We start from the raw sequence: 26,658 nt of genomic DNA on the forward strand, positions 1-26,658 counted from the left end.
CCAACAAGCTCCTGGACTTGTTTGTTGGCAAGACTACCTTAAACTCAGTGTGTGTTTGGACAGCCAATTATTTGGCCAAATATATTTGCTGACATCACCATTACAATTTCCAATACACCTTTTTATCTTCCCAATTACCTTTTTATCTCACATACATCACATCACAAAAAGTGCTACAGTAAAAATATTTCAAATAACTTACAATCCAAACACATTACCAGGGTCCGTTTGGATCCCTTGTTTTTGCCCTTGTTTTTTAAAAACTGTTTTTCACATTCCAAATGCTACAGTAAATGTGTATTTCCAAAATAACTCCAAAAACACCATATCCAAACATTATATCAAAAACAACTCCATATGTATATTTCAATTATGTATATTATATATATATATTATATTAATATAAATTGAAATATACAAATTGAAAATTATATATTTATATATTATAAATTATATAAATATTTATATACATTAACATTATACATAATATAATATGCATAATATGTAATATTGTATACATAAATGTATAAATATTTATATCAAATATATTATGTACATTATATTATAATATATACATTATTAATGTATAATATTATTATGTACATTATTGTATATAATAATGTATAATAATGTTATGTATAATATATAATATAAATAATATGTAATAATGTATAAATGTATATTATGTATATTATATTATATATATACAATATTATGTATATTATACAAATTGAAAATTATATATTATATATTATGTAAATATTTATATAATGAAATATACAATAAATATTACAAATTGAAATATTATATAAACACCATATTTATAATATTATAATATTTATAATTAATATTAATAGATAATATATAATATATTACATATTTATATATTAAATATTTATTTATACATATTATAAATATTTTATTTATTTAAAAATATTTTTATTTATTTATAATATATTTATATAAATATTATATATTATATAAATTATATGTAATATAATATATATTATACATTTCTATAAATGTACATTTATACATAATATATATATTAATGTATATTTATAATATACATTTATATTATGTATTTTATATAATATAATACATTTATACATTAATATTAATATACATATTATTAATTTTACATTTATACATAATATTAATACATTTATACATTTATATTAAATATATTAATATATTTATACATAATATTAATATTCATTTATATAATATTCATTAATATTCATTTATATAATATTCATTTATAATTTATACATTTATAATAATATACACTTATACATTTATAAATATATTTATATTATGTATTATATTATTATATAATATAATACATTTATATATTTTTATATAAATATATTTATTTATAAATGTATCATAAATGCATAAATGTATATTTATATAAAAATTATAAATTATGATTTATAATTGATACATTTATATTAATATACACTTATACATTTATAAATATATTATATATTATGTATTATATATAATATAATACATTTATATATTTTTATATAAATATATAAATATATTTATTTATGAATGTATTATAAATGTATTATAAATGCATAAATGTATATTTATATAAAAATTATAATTTATAATTTATACATTTATATAATATTCATTTATAATTTATACATTTATAATAATATACATTTATAAATATATTTATATTATGTATTATATAGAATATAATACATTTATATTATTATAAATGTATAAATATAATTTATTTATTCATTTATATATTTTAATAAAATATATAAATATATTTATTTATAAATATTTATAAATGTATTATAAATACAATATTATATATAAATATAAAAACTATAAATTATAAAATACTGAAAAATATGTTTTAAAAATGCCTCTAAAAATAATCCAAAATACATCTACAGTAAAAGTTTTTCATATAGTTTTTGAAAAACAACCCTAAAAACAACTAATCCAAACGGACTTGTATTTCAAAAACGAAATGCTACAGTGCTGTTTTTAAAAAACAACTCCAAAAACAACTAATCCAAACGGAGCCTATATCTTTGAATGAGAAACTACGCCCCTACCAACAAGTACAAGTGTAGGATAAATTGTGAATATTGATCAAATAATGCTACTATTTATCAACCAAATTAATAGGTAAGTCACATTAAATTACAATATCCGTTCCATCCAAAGAAAAAAAATTAAAGAAAGAAAGAGAAGAATAGATTGCGTTTGAAAGTATTAAAGAAATTAATATTTTACATGAGACTTTTAGTGTCATTTTTTCCGGTGCCACTTTTATATTTATATTAAATATTCTATTTATTTAATTTGCGATATGTTATTTATTTAAATTTCTTCTATTCTTGTGTGATAAGCGAGATTTACATTGAATTTGACATATTGATATCAAATATCTTATTTATTTAACTTGTCATGTGTTATTTATTTAAATTTCTTCCATCTTTACGTGATAAGTGAGATTTACATTGAATTTGACATTAGATAGTGACACAGGTGATCCAACTAACTGACATTTTCACAACTTTATCGGAAATTACTGCGGTCTTTATCCTCCAAACATCCCACCACTCTTAGCTCCACAACCGCTAACATCATCTTATTTTTTTACCCCCATTCAACCTTGCTTTCCCAACACACACACACACACACGCACACGCAATTCTTGGTCTTCCCATCAATCAAAAGTAGAGTTGAACAATCCAACTCTTGGTCTTCCCAAGCCGAATAAAAAAAGCCCACCTGGGCACGCAGAGTTGCTACTAACTAGTACCATACTTATTAAACCGGTCCAGTTTGACAGTCAACCAATCAACTCAGTGAATCGGTCAATTTGGTTGAGTCTCTAATCTTATTGAATAAGACCGATTGATTTATCAACGAACCGATAGTTCAATCGAATTAAACCAAGAACCTGATCAATTTTGTAAAGAATGGGTAGCATTAGTTTCCTGAATTGAATTGAGAATCCGGCCAATTTTATTAAGAATCGGATAGGTCATAAAAAATTTAGTAAAGTGTTCGTATGGTTTGAACTTGGAACCTTTGTGCATGTATATAGAGTACACTTATCACAAGGCCATCAACCCATGTCAATTGATGATCATTTTCACTTGGGTTAAAAACAAAAAAATCCCATGTAATATACTTAATATATAGAAAAGTCTCTCGTGGTTTTAAAATATACAAAACGATATATCATGTTTTGAACTAAATTATAAACTTACAGAATTCGTTAAACTTAATAGAATCCGGTAAGTTTAATGGTCGAGACTGCCATTTTCTTTAAGTTTAACGAATTCTGTTAGTTTACAATTTAGTTCAAAATATGAGGTGTCATTTTGTATATTTTGAAACCACGGGAGATGATTTTCTGTGTATTAGGTATATCACAAGAGACATTTTTGTTTTTAACCCTTTCCACTTTATATGAACTTTTCAGCCAACCCTTTCTTTATTTTTTAAATTTCTGTAAAATAAATTTATTTGGAATCTTTTAATAAAACTTATTACTTCTTGGACTCAGTAGATTACGAAATTAATTTTAAAAATAACATACTACACAATTCATTTTAAATACAAATATTGTTCTTAATAACCTTTTACATTTAAAGTTTGTAAATAAACTAGATAATTATACCAAACATAGACAAAATTTTACATTTGAAGGTAGGTGGATTACTGATTAAATTTAGATTTTATTGACTCATAGAAGAATTCATTATTCTATAACAAATTAACTTAAATGAGCCTTTGCTATGACATAATTTATTAATATTTATACCATACATCCTACATAAAAAATTATTAAATATATTTAATAACCTACCGGTTCAACCACCCATCAGTAATATGTTGATCCACCCTTTAGTCGAGTTCCTCCCTGGGCCCGGGTTAATAACTCTGGCCAGTACTACTACACTCCTCCTTAACACTAAAATTTGCACGCTCAACACACGCACTAGAAAGCACTCACAGAAACACCAGAAAACAAAAGATTGTGAATTGCGATTAGAGATGGAGGGAGCGGCGGAGAGTTCTAACGGTGTCCATGCGGAGGTTTCCGGAGACGGTGAAGACAAGAAAGATTTCTTTACCAAGCGGACTTTTCGACAAGAAGAAGAGACCACTCTTTACACAGTTTTCAACCGTTTGATTGCTGCGATGTTCTTTCCAAGCTCAGCATCTGCTCCTCTGCTTCGCCGGACCAAAGCTGCTCTCTCCGAGAATGTTCCTCTGCTTCGCCTTGCTACTAAGAATACAGCTCGTCATGTCCTCCTCTGGACTTGCCGTGGCTCCCCTCTCCAAGCCCTTCTCGTTGTTTCCGTAAGAAATCACTCCACCCCAGCTCGACTTTTCTTCTTCTTCTTCTTTGTTTCTTTTGTTTTCTGGGTATTATAGTATTAATTTTACTTCGTTTTAATTTTTCTCTTTTTTGCTTGAGTCTTTGCTTTTAGTGTAGCTGAGGAAAATAAATTTGGCACGACAAATGATTTCAAACATGAATGTACTGAATAAATTTACTTTTATTCTTGTTTTTCTTTTGTACTTTTTTGGGTGAAGTTTTCCTATTATCCAAAAATTAAGGATAGTTTTTAACCATTACTTATTGCAAAGTAGAAATTTTGCACCTTAATTAGAATTTCCAGAAGTTGATCTTTGTTCTTAATTTCTGTCTGTCAAAGCCCACGTAAGGCAAAGTCGTATGCTTGAGTGGGTCATGATTTTTCGTATCAACTTAAACTACTTTAAAGGGGTAATTATTGGGGATCTTACAGAGTTACAGTACTAATTTGACCAACCAATTCTAGTGTATCCAACTAAGATGATTTTGTACTTATATGAACATACTGAATACATAGCTAGTTCTTTTTCCCCTTTTTTGCCGCAGTATATTGCTAGTTTACAAAGCGTGATCGAAGTAAGACAAAGCCATTTGGTTTGCATCACAATACCAATTTCGGATGCTTGAAGTTACAGGATGAGATTAATACTCTGAGTGTACCTTAGTGTTTCATCTTTGGGGATGTGTTCTGTTCAGGAAGAACAATGATTTGTAAAACTGTCCTTTTGATTGAAATGATGGGGCAGTGGAGACTTGAAGTCATGGTTGGTCAATTTGTAAACGCGAAAAATTGTGTCTGCAGCATTTTTATGAAAAAAGAGTTGATCTTCATCACTGTTGAATTGATGCTTCAAGCTGTATGTTATTGAGTTGGAAATTCCAGCACGCCATTATTGATATCTCTTTTGCTGCTGGTGATTGCTGCAGGTTGGAACAATTGCTCTTCTGGCTCTGACAGGACTTCTAGTTTTCATGTTGTTCTTTGTTGCTGCAACTCTAAATGCAATTGTGATATCTCTTCTCATGTCATTAGCAGCAGCTGGAGGATTCTTGGCTATCTTCTTTGCTTCTCTTACAGCCATCTATATTGGTGCATTGTCCGTTGCTGTGTTTGCTATTTCTGCAACAACTATTTCTGCAATTATTGCTGTTCTTGTTACCGCAGGTAGACCTTTTAATTCAAGTCTCATTCTCCCTTCTTTCTCCTCCCACTTTGGCTGTCAAATGGACACATTCACTGAGCTTACTTATTTTCTTTTATAAGCTCAGATCCAACAGGGTAACTGGTGCTTAACTTATGTTTTTGTGCTCATGTATTCATTTCAGCTTTTAGAGCTTCTCTCAGTTTGAGCTGCTTGTGCTTATCCTCGTTTAATAGTACTTTTTATTGGCGTTAATCTCTTTGCCTGTACTTAAGTGTCCTACTGCATTGTGGTTATATGCGTATATACAAGTGCCCAGATGTCTTTCCTTAACAAGGTCTTCTGTTAAGTTGCATGGTAGTTTTTGACTAGGTTGGCTGATCTATTAACATTATCAGGAAAGACCATGCATCACATCCGCTCTGATATTTTCTTCAAGTCCTCAAAGGCTCTTCCTGTTCTATTGTCGCAATGACTTAACAGCTTAACAGTTTCGTAACAAAAATTAGTCGATAAATTGACTAATTTTCGCCTTGAACCAAAATACTTGTACTGTAAGTGCATATTAATCGACGTATTAATTGCATTTTAAGACTCCAATAAACTCATGGAATCGTGCTGTAATTTAATGCCTTAATTCATGCTATATAAATTTTAAAGATGATCCGAAGCATCTGGTGTACAGTCATGTACGCTTATTTAATTGGATAAGCTTGTTTAACCAGCTTTGGATTTCGATTCCTTTATAGTTCTATGTTTTATTGACCCATGTCAGTTTGGCCAAACCACATAATCTTTGCTTTTATGAAGTGATGATTTAAGGGCATATGACTGACCGTGTGGAGTGATTTGTTATTGGTGAATTGAATTCATTAGTATGATTAAAAACTTAAAAAGTTTGTTACCATGCTATTATAATGTCAAACAGAGAAATTTTTCCTACACAAGCAGCTATTTGGTATAAGATAGGATGTGATCTATGCAGACTATGGTAGCGAGTTGAAACATATTATGGATCACCTTCTAATGCATGGTGGGGGTATCATTATCAGTTTAGGCACATTGTTGTGATGGTGCGGGCGAACTGGTCACTTTTCTTGTACAGGTCATATTGTGTTCTGGGTGATAAATTGCCACTCTTTGTTCTAATGGGATTTTCTGAACCTGCTAGACCACATCTAGTCTTGAAAAGTAGTAGTAGTTAATTAGTTTTCTAGGAACTAAATGGAGGGCAATATGGTAAGGTAAACGGTGTTATAATCACCCCTGATTCTTTCTGATGACTGACAGGTTGCTTCGTGTTATTCCGTGATTATGCAGTTTCCTGACTGGCTAGAAGGTTTGGTGCGAGCGACTTGGCAGGAGCTAACTTTGCCATAGTTAGACGAGATCAATGACGATTATCCAGGACATGCCCTCCCAAACTTTTCTCTAGAAAAAAAAAATATATCCAGGACATGAATTGTCGCACGAAAAAAATGTAATCTATAACTGCTTTTCCGAAGGTATTGCCCAGTTATCTTGCGAATGTATGTCAACAATGTCGGCAGAATGGTCACCGTCTGGCTCCCCTTTATCTCTTTGAAGAAGAAAGCTTTGATGCATGTAATCTTCGAGTTGGTACTACCACCCAGAATTGAAGAAATGAAAATCAGAAACGCCTGCGTAACTGTGGAAGCGAAGAGAAATAGCCCTCGTCTCAATACCATCCAACTCCCAACAAGCTCCTGGACTTGCCGGCAAGACCACCTTAATCTCGGCCATTTGACCAGAAAATGAATGCCTTGAGTCTTTGAACGAGAACCTCGTAGATTAATTGTGAATATTGCTCAAATAATGTGATTTGTCAACCAAATTAATAGGTAAGTCACATTAAATTACAATTTCCATTCCATCCAAAGGAAAAAAAATAAAGGAAAGAAAGAGCAGAATAGATTACGTCTCAAAGTATTAAAGAACTCGTGTTTTACATGATATTTTCAGTATTATTGTTTCAGTGATAATTTAGTATCATTTATATATGTATATCAAATGTCTTATTTATTTAATTTGTTACGTGCTATTTATTTAAATTTTTTCTAGCTTCAGGTGACAAGTGGGGGGCAACGGCGCACAGCGGATGTAGGGATTAGGGATAGCAGAAGAAAAAATCCCACCTGGCCACCCAGAGTTGATACTAACTATTGCCACAGTTATTAAACCGGCCTGATTTGACGGTCAACCAATTAACCCGATAAACTGGTCAATTAGTTGGGTCTTTAATTTTATCAAAATAGATGTGTATTGACTTGTCAGTGAACTAATAATTCAATCAAATTGAACCAAGAGCCCAATCGGCGGTTTTGTAAATGGTTCGAACTTGGGAGCTTGTGCCTGTATATAGAGTACACTCACTACGAGGCCATCAGCTCATGTCAGCTGATGATCATTTTCACTTTATATGAACTTTTCAGTCAACCCTTTCTTTATTTTTTAAAATTTCTATAAAACAAATGTATTTGAAATATTTTAATAAAACTTATTACTTTCCCAGACACTATAGATAACGAAATGGATTTTAAAATTAACATATTACATTATTCATTTTGAATACAAATATTTTGTTAACTTCTAAACAAATTAGATAATTATACAAAATATAAATAAAATTTTACATTTGAAAGTATGTGAATTACTAATTAAATTTAGATTTTACTAATTCTTAAAAGAATTAATTATTCTATAATAAATTAACTTTAATGAGCATCCACTATGAGATAGTTTATTAATATTTATACAACGCATCTTACATTCAAAATTATGAAATATAATATTTTTAAATATATTGAATGATGTACTGATTCAAGCACCCGTTTCCTCGATTGATAGATCTACTGACGCAACCAACCATCCGCTCAACACACACACACACTAGAAAACACTAGAAAACAAAATTGTGAATCGTGACCAGAGATGGAGGGGGCGGCGGAGAATTCTAAGGGCGTCAATGTCGAGGTTGTTGGAGACAGTGAAGACAAGAAGGATTTCTATGCCAAGCGGACTTCTCAACAAGAAGAAGAGATCCCTCTTTACATAGTTTTCAACCGTTTGATTGCTGCGATGTTCTTTCCAAGCTCAGCTTCTGCTCCTCTGCTTCGCCGGACCAAAGCTGCTCTCTCCGAAAATGTTCCTCAGCTTCGCCTTGCTACTACGAATACAGCTCGTCATGTCCTCCTCTGGACTCGCCGTGGCTCCCCTCTCCGAGCCCTTCTCGTTGTTTCCGTAAGAAATTACTCCACCCCAGATCGACTTTTCTTCTTCTTCTTTGTTTCTTTTGTTTTCCGGGTATTATACTGTTAATTTTACTTTGCTTTAATTTTTCTCTTTTTTGCTTGATTCTTTGCCTTCAGTGTAGCTGAGGAAAATAAATTTGGCACGAGAAATGCTTTCAAACATGAATATACTGAATAAATTTACTTTTGTTCTTGTTTATCTTTTGTACTTTTTTTGGTGAAGGTTTCCTATTATCCAAAAATTAAGGATAGTTTTTAACCATTACTTATTGCAAAGTAGAAATTTTGCATGCTTGATTAGAATCTTCCAGAAGTTGATCTTTGTTCTCAATTTCTGTCTGTCAAAGCCCACGTAAGGCAATGTTGTAGGCTTGAGTGGGTCATGATTGTTCGTATCAACTTAAACTACTTTAAAGGTGTAATTATTGGGGATCTTACAGAGTTGCGGTACTATTTTAACCAACCAAGTTCTACTGTATCCAACTAAGATGATTTTGTACTTATATTAAAATACTGAATACACAGCCAGTTCTTTTCCCCCTTTTTTCCCGCAGTATATTGCTAGTTTACAAAGCGTGATCGAAGTAAGACAAAGGCATTTGGTTTGCATCACAATACCAATTTTGGATGCTTGAAGTTACAGGATGAGATTAATACTCTGAGTTTACCTTACTGTTTCATATTTGGGGATGTGTTCTGTTCAGGAAGAACAATGATTTGTAAAACTGTCCTTTTGATTGAAATGATGGGGCAGTGGAGACTTGAAGTCATGGTTGGTCAATTTGTAAACGCGAAAAATTGTGTCTGCAGCATTTTTATGAAAAAAGAGTTGATCTTCATCACTGTTGAATTGATGCTTCAAGCTGTATGTTATTGAGTTGGAAATTCCAGCACGCCATTATTGATATCTCTTTTGCTGCTGGTGATTGCTGCAGGTTGGAACAATTGCTCTTCTGGCTCTGACAGGACTTCTAGTTTTCATGTTGTTCTTTGTTGCTGCAACTCTAAATGCAATTGTGATATCTCTTCTCATGTCATTAGCAGCAGCTGGAGGATTCTTGGCTATCTTCTTTGCTTCTCTTACAGCCATCTATATTGGTGCATTGTCCGTTGCTGTGTTTGCTATTTCTGCAACAACTATTTCTGCAATTATTGCTGTTCTTGTTACCGCAGGTAGACCTTTTAATTCAAGTCTCATTCTCCCTTCTTTCTCCTCCCACTTTGGCTGTCAAATGGACACATTCACTGAGCTTACTTTTTTTCTTTTGTAAGCTTAGATCCAACAGGGTAACTGGTGCTTAGCATATGTTTTTGGTGCTCATGTATTCATTTCAGCTTTTAGAGCTTCTCTCAGTTTGAGCTGCTTGTGCTTATCCTCGTTTAATAGTACTTCTTATTGGCATTAATCTCTTTGCCTGTACTTAAAGTGTCCTACTGCATTGTGGTTATATGCGTATATACAGGTGCCCAGATGTCCTTCCTTGACAAGGTCTTCTGTTAAGTTGCATGGTAGTTTTTGACCAGGTTGGCTGATCTATTAGCATTATCAGGAAAGACCATGCATCCCATCCGCTCTGATATTTTCTTCAAGTCCTCAAAGGTTCTTCCTGTTCTATTGTCCAATGACTAACAGCTTAACAGTATGGTTTTCTGCTCGTGTCATTTACGTAAACTGGTTTTGTGCTTAAAATAACCACTCATCTGGTTTGGCTCGGAGATCCATGAATGAAATAGGCAACTAGGGATTCTGCAGTTAGCCTAAGTGAAACTTAATAGTTATTTATGGTTCTTTGAGCTTTCATTTTTTCTTTTCTCATCAGCCTGGATCGGATTCTTTTGGACCATATGGGTGGCAACACAGAAGGGAGTAGGTCTAGCAAAGCAATCCTTGAATGTGACGGGGTCCGTGGTCTCAGCATATTCTTCTGCTAGAGCTGCACGCCAGCATGACTCACAATCAAACAAGTTAGCAGATTGATGGGCTGGGGTCGAGCTCGTGTTGTCTACACTGTTGCATGCTGTAGTAGATAATACATGTTTGATCGCGTAGCTTTGTGGAAAGTATGAGATTGTTGCTTGGAGGATTTTTGCTTTTTGTGTAAAGGAAGAAATGGGAAAAATATCTCGCATCTCTGCGTGGTACTTTGTACGAGTACACTCTCTTTTGTGCATATTTTGATAGTATGCAGGAGAATGATGCGGTAGAAATGGTTTTTGCTTGTAAAATTTCTTCTTGTATGGTATTCTTATTTCTTGACGAAAAAGTGCTGTCGGTCTGAGACGGACGTGAAAGGAGTTCTTTTCATCAGAACTGTTGGGTTTTGTCTCTGAATGGGTGATTAAGGCCCATGGAGGCTGTACTTTGACGGGTCCAGTTTCCGACTCTCATCAGTTTCGTTACTGGACAAAGCAAGAAGAGGATGCGAAACAATCCAAAATCCGTATTCAATGTTGATTGGGCCAGCCCACGAAGTACCTATTAGATGCCAGTAATAAGAAAATAAAACGAGCTGTGCTCTAACATTGGACCAAACCCCACACCTTTTTCTAATAATTGAATTTGATTCTAATTTCTCTCATAATTAATTGTATGAAATTTTGGTTATATAATGAACAGCTCTTGGAAAATAAAAATAAAAAAAGTAGTTATGTTTGGATGTGTAACAAGTTTTTTTTTTTTTTTTGAAAAATTTAAAATAATTTATAAGTAACTAGTTATACAATCAAGATCACAATCTGCTACATGTTTGCTCGCATATAAAATAAAAAGATTAGAAGAGAAAGAAAACTTAGGACCAAGTTAAATTTATTTCAAGAAGCATCATCAAGTTCCAAGAAAGCAAATAAAACGATTATATTGAACAAAAAAAAAATTTGAAACCCAAATTTGCAAGTTGTTACCTTGGACTTTTTACTTGAAAAAAATGCATGTTTACATTATTGTATTCACAAGGTGTCATTTTCTTTAGGTATAGTTGCTTACATCTTTTATTGATAGGCAATAATTTCTCATATTGATTACATTAGATATTCATTCATAACTCTTACCGAAGGGAATATCTCTCTTTCGTTCCCTTTACTACACAAACAAACATTCATTTTCTTGTGGTTCACGTAATTAAGAATTTATAGTTTTTGGTTTGCATAAGCTGATGCAATCCTTAATGAATGAAAATCAATTAGGACCAGCTGAAAATTTCAGAAGAAATGAATTTTCAATCTTGGTCAACTAATTCTTTTTTTTGCATTTCTTGAGTGGAATTTAGACCTTGGTTGCTCTCAACAAGTTCAGCACTTTTTTTTTTTTTTTTTTGGAGAATTGGCGAGTTTTAGATAACAAAATAAGAATTTACACTCTAACCGTCAACTTTCTCCTCTTATCTTCCCCTACAATTCAGCACTTTTGCTCGTGTGAAATATGACACTCAAATTTTTTGAATCTTTGACGTTCAATGCATTATAATTAAGGAGGGATCGAAATGCTTATACTTCAGGATAATCAGTATCGTCTGAACATAGGAAAAAAAAAAAGAGCCATGACTGGCTTAATAATCAACTCAACTGGGGTGAAGGAGAAAGGAAGAAAAAGGAACTAGTCATAATTAAGACAGGAAAAGGGGAAAAAAATGATGGCCACGTCAATTTTGAAAAAGATAGCATGCATGCAGAAGTTGGAAGGGCCAATTTACACATTACCCAAAAGCACAAAAAAGAAAAAAGAAAAAAGGAGAAGGGCTAATTTAATTCTTTCTCTCAGGAGTATGTCTTTATATATTACGCCTTCATTTGATTCACAAAAAGAAAATCCGGCAAAAAAGATAGCAGAATCATCATGGGGATATCCTAATTATACGATCATGCAAGCTCTTTTTCAACCCAATCTGGTCTGCCTAAAGTGAACTCCAAGCTCGGATTTTTACGTTCAAGACTGGGAATTAGATAGCTATTCGGCCGAGAAGAATCACATTCCTGCATCATTTTCCATAATACTATCAAGATTCTGCATGAGTTTTGAGACGTTTATGTTGTAACCGATCATTCTTTATGAATTAAATTTAGGAAGAGTCACATACCTCTATATGGTGTCCTGATCTTTGTTCCAATGGCATGGATGAGGAATGTCTGACCCCATTTAGATCACCGGTGGTACTTTGCATCCACCCCTCTCTGCTGCTGAAATTTCAAAAGAATATGTATCGAGTCAAATTGGAGAACAAGTAGGCATGTATACTCGGGGTAAGGGCTGCCGAACCCTTATTTGTGTTTGAATTTGGTAGCTTAATTAGACGTACATGCTAAATTGCAACAACAACAAAAAAAAATAGAATGCTTAGACAAGTGAATTAGCCACTTAAATTCCATCGTATTCAGAAAAGTACTAACAAATGTAGAATGATACTTAAATTTCTATGTCAGTTGGCAGGATAACCTATAATCTTGTTGTCATTGACCGACAAGAAACTGGAAGTGCTTAAAGTTTGAGTTACTATATAGTTCAACCTTTCACCCCGCTCTTCTAAGCCAAAAAGGAAATTAACAATGGAAAAGCTTTAAAAAGATAGGTTTTGATGTTTGCGATCATCATAAATTTTCCAGCTCTTTAGAATAGAAGCTCAAGCAATCGACCCCAGATAGGCAGCTATATTGGACCTACTGTTTAGGAACTCAATCGAGAGGCTAGCAACTGAGAATTCCCATGATCCTAATACAATATTACATAACTATATATATATATATACTTGTTCGATGAATTTTTTTTTTCTATGCAACAATTTCTATACTTTGGCGATCCTGAACCACCTGAAAAAGCTATGTAGAACCTAGTCAACATTCAAATGTGAGTTTGCATGAAAAGACACCAATAGTTACTGCTTTATTTTGGAGTTCACACATATGAAGATGTTAAAGTCATTCAAAGGTAATAATGTGTTCTACAAGTACATAAAATCGATAAGGATCTATATCTTGGCACAATAGTTTAGGCCATTTTGAGGCCTTTTATTTCATAAGTAGAAGAGACAGCGCTCTGGGCAGTTTGGACTATAAAGCAAATAAAGGATCGTACAGTTTGGACTGTCTGCCAATGAATAATTCATCCATTTCAAATTTTAAGACTTCATATTCGTTCAATGAGTTAAAAATAAATGCAGGAACTATCTGTCTTGAGGAAAACATAATGCAAGAACCACGCAGGCATGCAGGACTTTTCATGTTACATGGATGGACAAATTAGATTAGAATCCAATAACAAACTACAAGAAGTGGTATTCATTTTTCCTTTTTGATAAACAAGAGGTTTTATTCGGAAGCCTATTAGGAGAGAAATGACCTGTGGAGACAGAAATTTTGCTATTATATTCCTTCGAATTTCATTTTTTTGTTTTTTTTTGAAAATATACAATTAGTTGGCTCTTGATGAAACATCGAAATCAAGGGAGTCCTCCATAGGCCATATCAAAGCAGCAATCACAAAATCAGTACAACAGAAGTCATTTTCTTCGTCTTATTCTTGACTCTTACTTAATTAGGGCTCCAAAAGTTGTAAACTTCATAACTATTTATATATTCAGATGGAAACTCTATTCGAAATGTTTTTAATCTATTTCATTTTTCGTGAGCATGATACAAGAAACCATCCACAAACAAGACAAAGAAAATAATAAAAAGAATAACTATACCCAGGCTAAACCATCCATCCACAGGTCTGAAATGAAGGCCATAAACGTGCCTTTTATTTATCTTTGGGTTTTAAAGCAACCCTAGTCTTTGGCAGACGTGAATTTACATGAACTGCTTTATTGTATTGTACATGAGCTTGGAAGAAACCTTATTGATACCTGAAGTTAATTTGAGGCACTTGTGTCCTAACTTCTAAGCTCCCAAAAGAAGTTGGATCCAAACTCTCTTCATACAGTCAAGACCACATGTTTAATCAACCAACTAATTGTCTCCTCTTTTTGAACATTCTTTAGCATTAACTTTTATCAACCTCTACCAAAAATAAGCTAAGTCTACGAAGTTTTACGGAAAGAAAAAGTGAACTCCTTGACAATAAGGGACAGAAATTGGTGAACCTAAGAAGGTTTTCACATTATGAATTCAAGTAAAAACAAAGAAGAAGGGCACTTGACAAATGCATACAGCAACGAGATTGAGAGATCATCAGTTCTTCAATTCCAACAAAAAAATCCACGAAAAGCTTGGTTTAAGTAAGATATCAATGACAATTTTATAGTAACAACAATCATACTAATAGTCGTCGTACTAATCATAATGGCAATAAGACAACATGATATAAAAAGTAAAAGTCCATGCACATCACAAACAACTTCTGGTGGTTTTCTACCCAAAAAATAAAAAAGTGTCTTTAAAAAGTAATTGTTGAAGGCATATTGAACATCGAAATTTCCAAATCAATTAGCACGTAATTTGGAGGGTCATATGATGAAATAAACCATCTGAATGCAAGCAAACGAGAACAATGAACTGACTAATCATGGTAACACCAAAAAAAAAAAAAAGTTTTGGCAGAAGAGAAAATGGAGTCAAAGTAAGGCCAAGGACTTCATCAGTAGCAGCTCTCTCAGTAGAAGCTGCTATATACATGGCAATGCCTGTTATGTACGTAGTACAAAGATTCAGAAGAAATGCACCAGACACCCTCCAACATTAGTTAAATAATACTTTGAGAAAAGGAGAGCACTTAAGTCAAGACACTGGTCCTTTCTTGTTCCTATATGCAATGTCCTCGTGAAGAGAATTAAAGAAAAGGGTTTAAAAAATTAAAATAGTCATAACAGTGTGAACAAATAATTCCAAGGAGAAAAAGAAGAGATAGGGAAGCAGTAGTTGCTTTCCTTATCTTGTTTAACACCTTTGATTATCTTTCTACCTTTTCCAAATGCCTCTATGAAAAAGCTACATATGTAATCTCAGGTGAAAATCTCTCAAACACCGAGATCATAAAGAACGGAAACACAGACAGACTTAACCCCATCAGTATATAATTAAAAAATAAAAGAAGGGAAAGAAAAAACAAAACAGAACAAAAAAGCAAAAGCTGCCACAGGAATCCTTTTATTCTTCAAAAATGGCGGACGTGGGTTTGCATTTCTAAGTTTCAGGTACCATGCAAAAGAAAAAGGAAACAAATGCCATCAGTTCATATATACTGCCATTCATTATTTTAAAGCTCTACTTTGGCATTTAACAGAGATTTTCTCATAAAAAAGTATAAACATTTCCATATAATCCCAAAACTTCACCAAATCATCAAAAAAATTTAATTTATTGGTGATGCTATGTAAATACCTTGAGGAGTTACTCCATAAAGTAGTTGTAGTAGAAGGATATTCGGATTCTTGTTGTAATATTGATCCATCAGATGGTCCTCTTTGATCAATGAAACGGCGTAAACTGGAACGATCACCACCGGCGCCACTGCCGATTGTAGAGAGATCTTCATCACCTGATCCGTCTGACTGACCTGCAAGAAAATGTTGAAAACGTCAATGAATATTAATGCTTTATACAGTGCATGCAGATAACGAAAACAAGGACAAAAACTTGCATACATGGGCGGATTTCAAATATTGGATGGACATAGATACATGCATCTTTGAAATCAATATTGTCTGGCCTTAATGTACAACTTGTACAGCAGATGGCGTAAATCTATCCAGTACCATAAATAATCAGAAGAATAAATGCTGCTATGATAAAAAAAAAAAAAGAGAGAAATGCTAAGCCAAGCAATACGAATTACCTGAGGAAGCTGCAGGTTTGTCAGTGGTTTTAACAGTTCGATACATCTGCATTGGAAAACAGTGATGGATTAAGACAAATTTAAGACCAAGTATAAAAACAATTAAACTTTTCTTTTTTACAATCTCTCTTCTTTTTTGTTTTTTCCTTGAATGCTCTAACTACACTCATTCAACAGGTGCTACTTTTTTTTTGTTTTGGGTGGGTGGGGGGGGGGGGGTTGGTTTCCGGTTGTTCTGGGAATTCTTTCTGGTCATGTCTTGGTTTCATCATTAATCACGAGGTTGATGTTTGATAAGGTAGTAATGAGCTGTGTATAATTGAAAAATGATGACTTACTTTTGTCTGTTATCATTCTATTCTATGCAGAACTACTATAATACTTCTCTCTCTTTCTTTCTTGGTTGTGTCTGGTCCTCAGAAAGAAGGTCAGAACTCAGAAGACTAAAACTTCTCTCTCCTTTTCCTGCTTTAATTCATTCATTTAGTCATTCATTACTGCATTCATCGGCTATTGTGCCGGAGGGACAGACGGAGACCAAAACAGACATCATAAACCCCAGAGAGAGAAACATCCACGAGAGAGAAAGAGAGAGACAAAGAAAAAGAGTGATTTTGAAGTGAGCCTGAGATTTTTTTTTTTCCTTTTTGTTTATCTAAAAATAATTTTCATTTTGTTGTACCTGCAAATGGCTCTTGACATGAGCTAGAGTAAGATCTTTCACATCCATTAGCTCGAGAACTGACTTTGGAGTAGCCCCTGAATATTATCAGAATCAATCAAAGATCAAATTTTTATGCATCCTTAAAAATAATCAAGACTTCTGGGCTGAAAAAATTGATAGGAGAAAGCTAAACTATTTTAAGAAGAAAGGAAAGAGTTGATAATGTAAAAGTTAGGAAATTGGACGAAAATATACTTTCATGGCCACCAAGAAGCTCAACAGCATGAACAAACCGGGCATGAAGTGTACTTGTCCATCTCATTCTTGGTGCTCTCATGCTCCTTTTTGCCGGAAGTTTGGGTAGAAATCTTGATCTCATCATCCCATGGGAAGCATCTGAAGCTCCTAATCCATACTGATTATGATGATGGTGCAGCTGATAGGATGATGAGAGCCCGAGCCCATTAAACCTTGAAGAAGCCCCACTAGGTTGATGTAGTCGATGATAAGCCGAGGAAGCTGCTGCATTAGGTCCCCCGGCAGCGTTCAAGATCGATAAATGATCCAAACCACCATTGAAATAAGGTGAAGACGACTGATTAACCACCGAAGCTGATGATGATTGTGATAGTGAGGATGACCAAGAGGGATAATTGGCCATTGAATAGAAGCCCATCTTTGGATCCTTAACCTCTCTTGTATGATGGTCTAAAGGCAAGAAAGGAAATGAACGGTTGTGGTTATAAACCGGGATACCCTTTATTGGCCTTAATCCATCTGAAACATCTAGCAATGAAACCCCATGATTGATGTGATTCATCTGCTGCTGGCTATTTGGTTGCTGATAAATACTTATGTTTGGTGCCGTTTGGTTGTAAGGGTTTTGAGGTTGGTCTTCATGGTGAAGATGATGAGTTCCTCCACCTGCAAAGCTTCTATACCGGTGGTGGTTTTGGTGGCTCTCATCAGTGAGTGAATTTGCTGCTGGATGCGCCAAGGAAAGCTCGGTGTATGCTTGAACCGTGGTGTTGGATTTTTGTACTTGTACTTCTCTTCTGGTACTATCGAGATCGAAACAGCTGCTGAGGGGATTTATTTCATCGATACTGTTGCAAATTTGTGAAGAGGAACTACAAGGAGGACTAATGTGGAGAGAAAGATCAGGTCCTGGTTTTGAAGATTGTTCAAAAGGCATACTTATTTTTTTTTTCTTGGTTCTATTTTCTCCTGGCTATAGTACCTCTTACTCCTCTGCCAAGAAATGGTTGCTTTTCTTTTCTTTATTGGAGAATCCAAAACCCAAAATTTATACGAGGAAACAAGAGTAGTAGAGCATTAGTGCTATAGCACACACAAGAAAAAGTTCATAAAGACATTAAAGAAAGAAAAGAAAGTAAAACAAGAACCACTAGTTAACTTTGCTTCTTGGGGGATTTATACCAGGCAGGCAGCAAATTCCCATGGAGATTGTAAAGCCATAAAAGAAGATCTTGCTCTATATGCTTTCAAAGCTACAAGAAGAAAAGAGAAGAGAACTACAACTAGTACAAAAAAGTGGAAGCTAGCGACTCTTTTTGAGTTTTAACAAGTTTTTTGTATCCTCTTTGGGAGAGATAGAGAGAGAGATGGGGGGTTTTTCTTTGGGCGTGTCTTGTCTGAAGTCTTAACTATGCTGTGGTTTGAGGGAATGGAATGAAGGAAAGACACAAGAGAAAGAAGGAATTCCAGAAAGGCATGAATGTAAAGGGAGAGAAAGAAGGGGGGGCTGGGGGAGGGGGGGGGGGGGGATTGGACCTATTGGTGGTTCCTTCCCTCGAGAGTATATCTCGGAAAATGACACTAGAAGAACAAGGAGGTCTCCTCTCTATCTCTATTCTCTAGTCAAACCAAGCAGAAAAGAAAGCAAGGTATAGCAAACAAGAAAACAAAAAACACAATCACAAACAGAACAAGAAAACAAAATACTACTAATATAAAAAATTAGTTTTTAAAAAAATTAAAAAAAAAAAAGTTACATTGGCACTTTTTGTTGATTTCCCAAGCTACTATTCCTTTCCTTCCCCGTAGTCGACGGGTTAAATTTTTGTGAAAGGGAAAGAGGCTGATTCCTTTTCCCCCACCGTCTTCGCTTCCTTCTCTCTCATTTCTATCCATCTCACACACGGACACATGTTGCATTTTACTATTGTTCGTTTCAGTGGGTAAAGTACATTAAGAACTCTACTTCTTTTTTTGTGCTATAAAAGGCAGGTCAGAGTTGCAGCCTAAATACATACTACTATTATGTTATGTTAGTAATATATATAAACGACTACGTACTCATCATTAGATCATGCAACTTTTTTTTTTTTTTTTTTATATTTTGTGTACATTAATTCTAGTTTAGTTTAGTAGGTGTAGCTAGTAATTATATTTTAATCTCGATCATGGTGTGTGTGTGTGTGTGTGTATATATAAATATATATGTGCAGATAAAGTACATGTGTAGTATATAGGATAGACGTCCGTCGTCCCATTGACTTCAGTGATCATGAGAGCCCACATAACAAAAAGATTGTATTTGTATTTATAGGATTAACATGTGCATAAATCCATAGAAAAACCCACAAATACACCTTCTAATTCCCTTTCATACTCCCAAATATTCCCTTCTAATCTTTCAACAACTTTGTCTGGCATATCATGGGGATTTTTATTAAGTCCTCCTCACATGCCCATGCATTTAAACCCCTCATTGACTCCACCACCATCCCCTCTGCCTTATAATTTTGTTAAGGTTTCCAAAACCCTAGGCTGAATCAATGGGTGAAACCGGATTTCTTTATTGTCGGCATTCTGTAACTCCACATATTGGGAAGTAGTAATTATTTCTCTGGAGCTTTAATGCCCTTCACTAGACATTGCAAACATCTTTGCTTCATTGAATTTTTAAACCGGAATATGTCTTTACTCCCACTTGCTTCGATGTTACTCTATATCACAAAAGTCTTGGAAGCACCAAATCTGGAAGAGAGTAACTTATCCTATACTGTTCGTTCATTTAGACACAGAAAAAAAAAAAACATTGTTTCATTACTCTCAATTTGTTCGGAACTCTGGAAAAGACACCCTCTGTAAATGTGTGTACTTGGAAAATTCCCTCCATTAATTGTTCTTGATGCTTATAACATACGTAATTTACCGTGTCAAGCTTGATGCATGTCCACGCAAGTACCTTTTCTGCTGTAGCGTAACACTCCACAAGAAGGCTAACTAAAGTCACCCCAGGTCTCTGGCTTCAAACCTCATACTACATGTAATTGTGCGCATGTTGCGTATATATGGATTTACATTTGCCTGCAAAAATAAATTTTTCGTGATGCGATGCGTGTGAGATCAAGATGTGATTGAAAAGATAAAAAGAAAATTGAAAAATGTGTCTGTGATGTGAGCAAAAAAGTTTTCAAATAATAATAACGTATTCAAACACGTCCCACAAAAAATCCAATATCGTATTTGTTTCCAATTTCGAACGAATAATCTGGCATCTCTTTCCATTTAAGGCCTCATCAGACCAACATGTGATGGTACTCAGTCCTATCAGAACTTCTATCATATGCTTGGTAACCGATGTTTGATCTTGCAAAACCGATCTGTATAATTTCGATATTTTTCCTTACTGTTGTATAAAAGAATTATAATGCTCACTCAATGTGACGGCCTTTTTGCATAGACAATTGAATGTTGAACATTTTGCTCGAAGGTATTGCCGAATGATGCAAACAATTATTAATTAAAAGTAATGTGGTTAATTAGTTTGATGGACTAATAATTAATCGCATAATGTTAAAAGGAATAAAAGTTGGCATATTCTCATTTCTAAAGCCTTTATCATGATCTACTGAAATATGAAATTTGAATCTCTAGAAATTGTCTTTAGTTAGATGATAAGGAAAACATGGAGCATATATAAACCTGAATGAGGAAATAAAAAATTAAAAACTTCTATGGTACTTAGATTTACTCATAAGTAATTTCACTTTTATAACGCTGATTAAAAAGTCGACTCATACATTAACCTGTATAATTAAATTTTGGACTTGAAGTTTGGTATAATTTTAATTTTAAGTCCATGGAGTACATTCGAGTGCTTAATAATTAAGCATTATTACTACAATCAATATGGGCATCGTATACGCTCCATACGTTGCAACTCCTGCTGCAAGTGCAGTAAAGCTTTGAGCAATCTGTCTTATGACAAGCTACATCTATCTATTTAGCACAAAAATAAAAAGAAAAAGTCTTTGACTCTTGAAACAGTGAATTTAATAGACTTTTGAAGCTATAATTGAAGAAATTGATCAATGCCAAATTGATCCGTGCATAAAGAAAAAGAGAAGGAAAAAAAATATATCCTTAAACTATATAGTAGAGAAGTTTGGTTTCTTGGCCGTTGTTAATTCGGATGTTGTTACATTAGCTACTCTTCTTTCCTATTTTGCAACACCTTTTTCAATAGATATGTTTTCTTTAACCAATTTACTTTTTGGTTGTAAAAAATCTGTAATATTGCAAGTTGTATGTGTAATAATTTTTTAATATTTTAATTCAATTGCCCATGTTAGACAATCTTGATAAGGAAGAGACCACATTTGTTAATTGTTATTTATGGTTTAAAATAAGTTTATCATCATAAATTTTCCCATTTATAGATTACATCTACTTCTTTTGTTGTTTTAACTATTAGTTAGGATAATTTTCAAATCGTTTGTTACTTTATTGACTATTCCATTTAGACAATTTTTCACTTCATCTGATTTGCTAATATGTTTAACTATCTACTTAAAGTTATTTGGCTACAAATCTAAAGCATGTACCTCATTACTTTTAATTGTTTTTCTTAAATTGAGTGGATTGAGATGCTTTAGTAATTTTTTGAGGTAATTATTCCTCTAAATTAGCGTGTTAGTTGTTGTATATCTTTGCAACTAACACAAAACTGATATTTCATTATTGTAACCCCTATCGAGAAGGAGATGTTTTGCTATATGTCCTAAATCATACAATAAATTATAATTAATTGCTTGCTCAATGTGAAGGCCTCGTGATGATATATGTCCTTAGAGTCAATATAAATTCAAGAATTTGGCTTGCAAGAACCGAAATTCTACTAGCAATGATTTCTTCAAGTATGCTAATTGTTCAAATCTCACTTATATGACAAGATAATGTGGTAGATTGCCCTTATAGCAAGATCAAATTTAAACTAAATAACAAATTTTAATATCCCTAAAGTGCATGAGCAGATACAAATAGGTCTTTTATTATACTAGGTTAGATGGAGATGCAAAGTAGTTGATCGTATCTTATAATTATGTTTTATTGCATATTATATTTTTTAACACAATATGTAACTTATGATTTTTTTTAATTTAATATCACATAATAAAATTATCATACTTCAATTCTTATACTAGAAAAATGCCAAATAATAATTATTAACCATCTTTAATTATAGGCACTAAACTCGCTTTTCCCCCTAGTATATACAAGGAAAAGGACTATACGGGGTCGTTGAAAGAATCAAAGAATTAGAGCAACGAAAATCACAGTTCTTGAAGAAAACTCCAATTCTCATGTTGCAATTTAATTAGTATATCGCTATCCTAGACTCCTAGTGAATAAGACATTGCCCACTCCACGTAAATGGAATGGATTGTACTACCATCGTGGAAAAGGCACTAGATAAATCATGCATGAAAATTTCGACTTCTTTTTCAAACCTTTGGACCCAATTTGTGAGTTGACACAACATTGGGAGGGTAGGACGATACCACCACATTCTTATTACAGTGTGATCTTAGCACATTTCAATTTTTCAAGAGATGTGATTGTGATTATTAGAATCTACTCACATGAACACAGTGAAATGAAATTGAACGTGTGGAAACATTGATAATTCGACTATGCTTTGTGAGTACATGCATTTGTAGCTGGCCGGGAGTCATGTTATGCTAATTTTTTGGTTGGAATTGGCAATTACCCATTGAGGCTTTGGATGATTTGACCCATGATTTAGCATGAAATGGAATAAATGTATGTTATATAAATATATATTTAGAGATCTATAATATCAAATGAACTTAGTTACAAACTCGTTTTTCCCTCTCTGGTTCCCCGCTGTTGCAATAACCTTAATATAATAGACCAAAAAAAAAAAAAAAAAAGGGAAAAGGGATGGAATTCATAGGGGTGAGAATGTATACACCAGGGCTAATTTGCCAAAAAAAGATTTGTAGATTGCAAAATCAATTGGACACTGGACCGGTTTTGTTAATATTATCCAACGACTTATATTGGCTTACCATAAAGTAAAGATGATTATATAAAAGACCAACAAAATTTTGGCTTTTTTTTTTTGTCTTTTTTGGTGCGAGGCGTAACAACATAAGCAACGTTAACATTTATTTATGAAAATTTTAGTAGCATTATAGATGTTATACTATGAAAATTATAAGAACTTTACCATTCAGATCGACACATATATTCGCACATTTATCGTACTCTTACTTTTAAATATTCCTTCCTAAATCTAACTTTACTTTTTTGAAAAAAAAAAATTAAACACTCGAGGTTCATGTTGATTAGTGTCCATTTAGACGAAAAATTCTTATTTGGATTGCAATTTTCTAGAGTTTTTATAAAAGAAATGTATTGTAACGATTTGATATATGTGAAGTAAAAAAGTGATTAAAAAATGTGTTTACAAAAAACGTAAAATTTTTTTGATGAAAACTAGCTTTCCAAACAAGGCCGTGCATGAGTAATGGCATTGAGGTTGGCATCTTAGTTAATACACCACTTCTGTGAATTTTGAAAAAGAAAATTATTGGATTTTAATCTTTCTCATTCATTGGATAACCGTACCTTAATGTCTACTATTGTTATCCTCTCGAGTTCATGAACTGTTGTTATCTTCTTGACTTCATGTGAGCTTGAGATTTTCCCATGCCACATGGTCCCAATTAATTCTTGCCAGTCTGAAAAGAATGTATCAATACACGAAAGAGGATGTGGAATAGCTTACTACCAACCACACTGGTACTGTTCTCCATTCTATACCATTCCCATCAGCTGAACCATTTTTCAGTGGGTCCCTAGCAATAAACTTTGAATAGAAAAGCATAAAAGCGTCCAATCACATAATTCTTGCAGAAATTTTCGTATACATATATTTGTTTTTTGTAGGGTAACTGTGTGATTTAAGGGGCGGAAAAGGAAAATGGAGATTTGAATTCAAGATTTTTAATTTTGAGATCTAAATTTTAGCTACTAAACTAAAGATAGATCATAATTTACGTACACTATAAAATTAAATATTTGCACCTTTTTATGGTCAGCTAAATTAAAAAGTTTAGTGCACACATTGTACAATACAGGTACTTTTTACCAAAGAACTTTTTTAATGTTAGCTATATCTTGAATATAAAGAGTAAAGAGTATTAGTAGATGGATTAATCTTTCATACATTATCAATGTATACACTATTACCATTAGATATATGACATTAATCTTAATAAAATTTAAAATTCAATCAAATTTTACATATATATCACGTATCCAACCGTAATAATATATACACTGATAGTGTATATAAAATTAACTTTTAATACATATGTACTTAATTCATTCAGGTACACTATAAAAGCAATGTCAGGTGTATACCTACAGCACGAGTTTAGGTGCATATTTCATGTATTATTTGCGAGATACATAACCAATTGTCATGTAATTGTGGTCCACTTCAATTAAAAACAAAAAGAAATTCGTGATACTTTGCTGTCTTTTATTTTATTATATTATTGGGCAAATTACACTTTATCCCCTTATGGTTTAGTATTTTTATACATAACCTCCATATGGTTTAAAAAACTATACATAATCCCCTCATGATTTGGATTAAAGTGTCAAAATAACGAAATTTGCAATCCATAATGGAGTCAGTTAAAATATCAAAAATACCCCTATGTAAAGTTGAAAATTATTTATTAATCACAGGGCAGTTATGTGTATATTTTAAAAACCATAAAGAGGTTATATGGTAAGGTATTAAACCATAATGGGGTTATATGGTAAAATATAAAGTAATACTGGGTTAGTGCGTCATGTATATTATATTTATATATTTCGATCATTTCAACCATTTTAATTTTTAAATAAGGGTAATTTTGACATTTTCAAAGGTTCCGTTATGAATGATCATTTTCGTTACTTTGACATAGGCATGGCCACGGTTCCAGAACCAACGGTTCTGGTTCCAGAACCGCCGGTTCTGGTTCTTCAAAGAGGTAGAACCAGAACCGCACCATATAAGATGGTTCTGGTTCTGGTTCCAGAACCGGCGGTTCTGGTTCTTCAAAAAGGTAGAACCAGAACCGCATAGTTCTGATTTCGATTCCTTATGGTTCTGGTTCTGGTTCTGGTTCCGGTTCCGGTTCCGTATGGTTATATACAATTTTATTTAATTTCTTATCCTTACCAATTTTAATACGAATATAACAATATATTTAAAATTTTAAATAAAATGTAAAAAAATAAATACAAAATAAATATCATATTTTAATTTTATTATTATTCTACAAAGTACGAAATAATAAATAGATAATAGATGAAGAAATTGAGAGTAGTTTAGAGATGGAAGAGAGAAGATTGATTTTGGTGTAGTAGAAAATAAAATTTCAAGTCTTATTTATAGGACAAAATGAAATTAAAAATTTGGAACGTTGTATTGTAACGTTCCAAATTTGTAACGTTGTATTGAAAATTTGGATAAAATTACAACGTTGAATTGTAACGTTGTAAACTTGTAATTCACCCTAACCCCCAATTTGTCAAATTTAGCAGGCAGCCACCTTTCTTGTTTTTTTTCTATCCTTTGCTTTGTTTCTTTCTTCCGTTGAGAGCCTGATGACCTTTGTGCAAGTCAGGAGGAGCCCCCGAGAGCAAAAATTGAGAGCAAAAATTGTGGTGGCATCATGATGACCTTGGTCATCATGATGCCTCTACCAAGGTCATCATGATGCCTCTACTTTTATTATTTTTTATATTAATTATTTTTAAATTTTTTAACGGTTCTGGAACCGGCGGTTCTGGTTCTGGTTCTATTTTTTAGAGAACCAGAACCGGAACCTTTATCCAAGGTTCTACTACGGTTCTGGTTCCACGGTTCTGGTTCCGGTTCTGGTCCGGTTCCAAACGGTTCGGTTCCGGTCCGGTTTCCGGTTCCAAGTGGAACCATGGCCATGCCTACTTTGACACTTTAATCCAAAATATGATGGGATTATATATTATTTTTAAAATCATAGGAGGATTATGTACAAAAATACTACACAATGGGGGGGGTAAAATGTAATTTGCCCTGTATTATTAATTAATGCAAGGGCACGAGCAATTTGATTCATAAA

At 33.1% G+C, this 26,658-nt stretch overlaps 3 protein-coding genes across 6 annotated transcripts; 2 read left to right on the forward strand and 1 right to left on the reverse strand.

Annotated features, from left to right (window-relative positions):
- The first annotated feature begins 3,934 nt into the window (after positions 1 to 3,934).
- Positions 3,935 to 7,066, forward strand: LOC113698038 (uncharacterized). Of its 2 annotated transcripts, none has more exons than XM_072057653.1 (3): positions 3,935 to 4,353; positions 5,300 to 5,537; positions 6,805 to 7,066. In XM_072057653.1, exons 1-3 carry the CDS (start codon positions 4,045 to 4,047, stop codon positions 6,840 to 6,842), a joined length of 585 nt encoding a protein of 194 aa, XP_071913754.1. In that variant the 5' UTR covers positions 3,935 to 4,044; the 3' UTR covers positions 6,843 to 7,066. The 2 variants fall into 2 exon arrangements, with proteins under 2 accessions (XP_071913754.1, XP_071913755.1); XM_072057654.1 differs by having other exon boundaries at positions 3,937 to 4,353; positions 6,835 to 7,066.
- A 1,291-nt stretch (positions 7,067 to 8,357) lies between these two features.
- Positions 8,358 to 11,012, forward strand: LOC140010476 (uncharacterized). Of its 2 annotated transcripts, XR_011817769.1 has the most exons (4): positions 8,358 to 8,775; positions 9,722 to 9,959; positions 10,250 to 10,386; positions 10,607 to 11,012. XR_011817769.1 is itself a non-coding variant. In XM_072057655.1 (3 exons), exons 1-3 carry the CDS (start codon positions 8,467 to 8,469, stop codon positions 10,762 to 10,764), a joined length of 705 nt encoding a protein of 234 aa, XP_071913756.1. In that variant the 5' UTR covers positions 8,371 to 8,466; the 3' UTR covers positions 10,765 to 11,012. The 2 variants fall into 2 exon arrangements, 1 of the variants encoding a protein (XP_071913756.1); XM_072057655.1 differs by lacking the exon at positions 10,250 to 10,386 and having other exon boundaries at positions 8,371 to 8,775.
- A 1,391-nt stretch (positions 11,013 to 12,403) lies between these two features.
- On the reverse strand, positions 12,404 to 18,979 carry LOC113698164 (transcription repressor KAN1-like). 2 transcript variants are annotated; one of them, XM_072056449.1, is made up of 6 exons: positions 17,471 to 18,979; positions 17,234 to 17,310; positions 16,552 to 16,597; positions 16,098 to 16,272; positions 12,860 to 12,956; positions 12,404 to 12,755 (listed from the first exon to the last, which is right to left on the reverse strand). In XM_072056449.1, the coding sequence occupies exons 1-6, from the start codon at positions 18,408 to 18,410 to the stop codon at positions 12,642 to 12,644; spliced, it is 1,449 nt and encodes a 482-aa protein (XP_071912550.1). In that variant the 5' UTR covers positions 18,411 to 18,979; the 3' UTR covers positions 12,404 to 12,641. The 2 variants fall into 2 exon arrangements, with proteins under 2 accessions (XP_071912550.1, XP_027073674.1); XM_027217873.2 differs by having other exon boundaries at positions 12,860 to 12,959.
- Between the last annotated feature and the right edge of the window lie 7,679 nt (positions 18,980 to 26,658).

Source organism: Coffea arabica, chromosome 7c (genome assembly GCF_036785885.1).
Source record: "Coffea arabica cultivar ET-39 chromosome 7c, Coffea Arabica ET-39 HiFi, whole genome shotgun sequence".
NCBI classification, from domain to species: domain Eukaryota; kingdom Viridiplantae; phylum Streptophyta; class Magnoliopsida; order Gentianales; family Rubiaceae; genus Coffea; species Coffea arabica.